This window comes from Tamandua tetradactyla, chromosome 10 (genome assembly GCF_023851605.1).
Source record: "Tamandua tetradactyla isolate mTamTet1 chromosome 10, mTamTet1.pri, whole genome shotgun sequence".
NCBI lineage: Eukaryota > Metazoa > Chordata > Mammalia > Pilosa > Myrmecophagidae > Tamandua > Tamandua tetradactyla.
In genome coordinates this window covers 30845067-30851066 of record NC_135336.1, presented here as the reverse complement: position 1 = coordinate 30851066, position 6000 = coordinate 30845067, and the positions used below count along the sequence as shown (strand labels likewise).

The window sequence follows — 6000 nt, the reverse complement described above, 5'->3', positions numbered from 1 at the left end:
CCACGTAATCTCAGAGATGGAATGTTATACAGTCAATCTCTAATTATAAAACGGGATGAGAAAATTCAAAACCAGGTAGGAAGCAATCACAAAGAGAGTTGCAGTTCTGAGATTACCATAGTCAGCTGGCTTCAAACTCAGTCTTCGTAGTCTTTATTCTCTTGTGAAAAATACACTAGCATCTTCTTCTCCCTAGAGTATTAAGTTGTACAAATTCCAATAATTAATCTAGAAAAACTTTGTCGCTCTAGCCTGGAGTAAGATTTTCGGGAGTCTGGTATTGACTCAGACAGTCTGTTTTTTTTTTGTTGTTTTTTTTTTGTTTCTTGTCAGGTAATAGAAAATTAGAACTAGATGTGAACCATTCTTTAATTGTTAAAAACAGATTTTCGTTTTATCCTATAGTAGAGAGCACTGAAATTAGACCTCAAAATTCTGACTCATGAATGGCTAGAAGCAGAGACAAAAGAGTTATTACAAAGTTTCCACCCACTTGCCTCCTGTGGTTCTGGAGAGGAGGCAGGAACTTGGTAAAGACTCAGTTCCAGGAGGAATTCCTTTTGGGCAGCAGTCAAGGTCAAGCAACAAGTTCCATTGCTTGGGGATTGCTCTAGATGTGGTGAAGAAATTCAAATGCAAATTTTGCATATTGGGATGGCAAAGATGTTGTGTAATGTAAAAGATTATGCAGTACTTGTGATGGGGCACCTCTCATAAGAAGGATATTTTTTTCCAGTGTTAGACGTTAGTAGTCTTTATTTTTTTTCCTTTTTCCTTGGGGATTGAAATGGGAAGAAGGCTGGGACTCTGGTAGAAGAGGAGATAGGGAAAGAAGCTCCAAGTATAGCAGGGGTGGTGGGTTTCAAACACATGGTGGCAGGACACACAACTCCCCACGATGGAGGGGCATGCTAGAATGTCAATGGATTGTTGAAACAGTGATGTTTACAGCTTTGTATTAGCCTTGGGAACAAAGAGAAGAGGACTTTTTCTGGAAATCTAAATATACAAGAGGCAAAAAACAAACAAACAAAAATTCCAACTGAAATAGGAAAATATATTTTAAATTAACTTTTTAATTTCTCAATCGCCTCTATATTTTTGTAGAGGATATTTGGAAACCATAGCCTAAAGTTTTCCATAAATGCATAGGAAAAAATTATGTCTTTGTATCTTGTTCCTATGGATAATGTGATACAACATTTTCAACTGAATATGAATTCTGAATGGGAGGAGTCTGAATCTTTTCAACTCCCATTGATTAAATTTTTTCATAAGGTGGAAATATTCTGAGTGTTTTTATTGGTCTGTTTGTCAGCATTGGTTGAGAAGGCATGAAAAATGAAGTTGGTGAAAATTAAGTGTGTGAAGCATGGGAGCTTGGCTAGCATTTGGTTTTATGTATGTGTGTTTTTGTGAGAGTCAGTATCTCTATATAACTTGATTTAAAGTGTGGGGTAAAGGTGAACAAGTGCCTTAACTGGTGGATGGGAGACTTGTGGTTTGTTCTGAAATGTGCGTAAGGGTATCATGAACTGAAAATGTTTGGGAAGCCTGAGAGCTTTGTTTTAATGATCCCAGGGATGAGGTTTTACATTTAGTTTCACGTTGAAATTCTGGCTCTGCCACTTGCTAGCTTTGGGACATTGGACAAATTATCTTAACAGTCTATGTTTCAGTTTCCTCCTGGAAATAATTGTGGTATTGACCTTCTAGGGTTGCTGTGAGGTATAAATGAATTAATGTTTTTAAGGTGCTTAGAATACTGCATGGTCATAATGGGGGCAGTAAGTATGAGTTACTATGATCACTAGTACTAGTTCTGCTGTCATATTATTTAGCCTCCCAAATACTTTGCTTATAACATTTATTAGCCATCATTCACACTTCCGGCCACAAGGTAATCAGGTAAGAGAATGAGAATGATTAGTAAAAAAAAATAACCCCCAAGTTTAAGTTACTATGATTACTAGTACTAGTTCTGCTGTCATATTATTTAGCCTCCCAAATACTTTGCTTATAACATTTATTAGCCATCATTCACACTTCTGGCCACAAGGTAATCAGGTAAGAGAATGAGAATGATCAGTAAAAAAAAAAAATAACCCCCAAGTTGCATATGCCCAGTTGGTGACACTTTCTAAAGACAAACATATCAGGTCAAGCAGATTTGTTACAGGTAGGGGGATAAGTAAGTTTATGGACTCCTGGTAGGTTAAAAAACTTTTGGGAGTGATTCAGAGACCCCCAGATCTTGTGTGTAAATTTTAGATATATAAGCATGTGCTCATTTTTCTGGGCACAAGTCTCTGTAAATATTAAATTCTCAAAGGAATGAATGCCTCTCCCATAGGTATATCTATGCATATCAAGGCTGGAGTTTTCACTCAGACATAGACTTGTTCAGTGAAAGAGTCATCACTGGGCCTGGAAAACTTTCCCCCTTTCCTTTTCTATAGCACATACCATGATTGTTTAGGGAAAAACATTTCCTTTCTTTTTCCTCTTCTTCCATAGCTTCATTTCCCACCAACTCTTACACCTACCTGCCATTTCCTAAATGCCAGTGTGACTAATGAGTGCCAGGAGCAGCAGATGGGAAGGTAAGCTCTCCCTGTCTGCATTCATCTATTAGCCGGTAGGATTTCTTGTTCTTGCACATAACATTCCACTCATTTGATCACTAAACAGTAAGATATGATGTGAGAAGCATTTGTTCAATACAAGTGTCTGAATCAGAGATTACCCAGGACTCAGCTGAAAACATCACCTTGAATTTACTTACTGTTCTCAGTTAAACCTCAGGTGTCAGGCACTTTTCAACCCTACCTATGATACATTGAGCCCATGAGTCACCTCTTACATTTTGTCCCAGGCATAGCTATTGGAACTTTATTAGAATTGATGTAATTTTACAGTAAATCTACCCTAAGCCTCACCTTTAAAATTAGCCTCCTTATGCTACAGGCCTTATTAAATTTCTACCAAATTCATAAAAGAATCCATCCTTTCAATTGTGTAAGGGGCCCTGAATTGTGGTGGCCATGAATTCTCTAGAATGGTCAGCTCCCAATTATTCAGGGACTTGTTTTCAGGTCTGAAGATTAGTGGGGTCTTTAGATTGTTCTTTTCTTTCCTGAAGTAGCTTTCCTTTTGGTCATTTTGCTGCTCATTAGAGACTCCGCTAGGGGATGAGGGAAAAAGAAATAAAAATCAATTCTGTCTTTTTTAGAGGTAATGTATAACAAAATAAACTGACAGCGGAGAGATTGTGGAAGTTACTGGTTATAATGTGGTTTACAGGTATCTCCACATCAGCACCAAGACTCTCCTTATAGCTGTGGCAACACAGACATTGCCTATGTGAAAGAGTGATTTCACTTTTGTAGCCCCCTACATTTTACTATCCTCTTGACTGCCAATTTTTTTATCATAAAGTTGTGGTAATAAAAATCTAAGCACCAAACATAGGTTTGACATTTTTTAATGCTCTTTCTCTCTCTCAAGTCCCATTTCTAAGAAGTAATCCATTTCGGACATTTTTATTATTAGCTCTCCTATTGATGAGCTCTATTACTCTAAATAATTACACTTATATATCTCTGTGCTGGTTTGAAAGGATGTATGGACCCCAGAAAAGCCATATTTTAATCAAAATCCCATTTCATAAAGGTAGAATAATCCCTATTCAATACTGTATGTTTGAAACTGTAATCAAATCATCTACCTGGATGATGTGATTTAGTCGAGTGGTTGTTAAGCTGGATTGGTTGACAACATGTCTCCACCCATTTGGGTGAGTCTTGATTGGTTTACTGGAGTCCTATAAAAGAGGAAACATTGTGTGATTCAGAGAGAGCAGAGCAGAACAACATGACCACGAGAAGCAGAGTCCACCAGCCAGCGACATTTGGAGATGAAGAAGGAAAATGCCTCCCGGGGAGCTTCATGCAACAGGAAGCTAGGAGAAGAAGCTAGCAGATGATGCCATGTTCACCATGTGCCCTCCTAGATGAGAGAGAAACTCTGTGTTCACCATGTGCCTTCTCACTTGAAAGAGAAACCCTGAACTTCATTGGCCTTCTTGAACCAAGGAATCTTTTCCTGGACACCTTAGATTGGACATTTCTATAGACTTGTTTTAATTGGGACATTTTCTTGGCTTTAGAACTGTAGACTAGCAACTCATTAAATTCCCCTTTTTAAAAGCCATTCCATTTCTGGTATATTGCATTCTCGCAGCTAGCAAACTAGAGCAATCTCTATTACTGTATTGAACAACTTTAAGTAGTTAGAATTTAGTCCATTTTAACTTTCCTACTTCATCCGCTCTTCACACTCATTTTGATTTTATTTTTTTAGCTCTCCTACCAGTTACCTCCATAACTTAAAAGAGTAGATTTAACATTCTATTATATGTACACACTCACATATACACCACACTATAGCCAGTATTTCTAGCTTTCCATGTAAGGTAAAAAATTAGTGCCAATTATACATCTGTGCTTTGTTTGTGGAGTTGATCATAAGTATTTAAATTCCAGAACTTTGTATAAATATCATTCACTTGAGAACAAAATTGTGTGACTACACCTGTGGAGAAGGTAAATGTTTTCTTAGGTCAATAAGCCAGAGCCTGTGGAATAAATATATCTCTCACAGAAAATCTTACTTCCATCAATTGGTCTAAATCATTCCATATTTTAGTTTGCTTCATATATATAGTACAGTTTTCATATTTTTTCTGGAATTTCTAATTGTTTCTCATGTTGTTAAAAGAATGATAAAATTTTACTTTATCCATACATTCTGTTTGTTATGGAGAATCATTTTTCTTCTTGAAAATATCCTTTTTTCAGTCCTCTGTAGTTCTAGTTTAACTCCATTGCTTTCCCATCTTATTTCACAGCAGTCATCCTGGAATTTTTCCCACCTTATGCCCCTGGCTTAAACCATAGTTATAAAAGCCCAGGTAATAGTTTTAGAAGCTCAGTTCGCTGTAGAGTTCCACAAGTTATATATATATATATATATATATATATATATGTATATATATATATAAATAGATATATATATATTTTTTCCCATTGGCAGGCACCGGGAATTGAACCTGGGTCTCCAACATTGCAGGCAAATACTCTGCATGCTGAGACACTGTGGCCCTCCATACATTATATTTTTTCAGAAATGAATTGTGCAACATAAGGTGTCTGAGTACTTGCATGCCTAAAAATATTGGGGCTTTGCCCTCATACTTTGTTGATATATTGCTGGGCACAGAGTATGCTATGCTTATATTGTTTTTTTCCCTTATAAGTTTGAAGGTGTTTGCTGCATTGCCTTTTAAATCTAATGAAATCGAGTAGAAGTAGGATGACAATCTGTTTATTATTCCTTTATTAATAATGCCTTCCCCTTTTTTCTTGAAAGCTTTTACATTGATTTCCTCTATTCTAAGATGCTCATTCTTTTTTTTTCAGATTTTAATATCTCTGAAACCAGGATACATATTAGAATCAACAGTGTGTGACAGTTTCAATTGGCAGTGCTCTTTGTTTTTCTTTAGTAGTTTATAAAAGAATGTGTTCCACAATTGATACCAGTTTAGTTTCAATGAAATACATTATTTATTCATCATACTTGGTTATTAATGTTGATAAAAATTGGGTCAGCTGACATAGGTCCCTTATAAAGGTATTTAGGCTTGTTTTCTTACCAGGGCATTTGCGCTTTAGGTACATGTGTGAGCTTTTATTGACAGACTTCATTTCAGGGGACCCAGGTGGAGCAAGCAGGTAAGCACATGACCCCCCGCCAACCCCCAACTCTAGTACCAAATGGAAGAGGGCTTTATTCTGGAATACGTCATGACCCTGAGAAAAAAAGACCTGTTTTTTCTGAGGCAGGTCATTCAATATTTTAGAGTCATTTTACTCTATAGTCAAGGTTAGGGAATGGAACTTGGATATTAATTGTCAGTACTGTCCTCTAAAGAGTTTA

At 36.7% G+C, this 6000-nt stretch overlaps 1 protein-coding gene across 1 annotated transcript in view; it reads left to right on the top strand.

Annotated features, from left to right (window-relative positions):
- The first annotated feature begins 1803 nt into the window (after window positions 1–1803).
- The window catches only part of LOC143647615 (uncharacterized), a 70602-nt gene continuing 66405 nt past the window's right edge, over window positions 1804–6000 (top strand). The window contains exons 1-2 of the mRNA XM_077117468.1: window positions 1804–1908; window positions 2518–2603. Coding sequence (XP_076973583.1) covers window positions 1804–1908; window positions 2518–2603 — 191 coding nt within the window. The remainder of the gene's footprint in view (window positions 1909–2517; window positions 2604–6000) is intronic.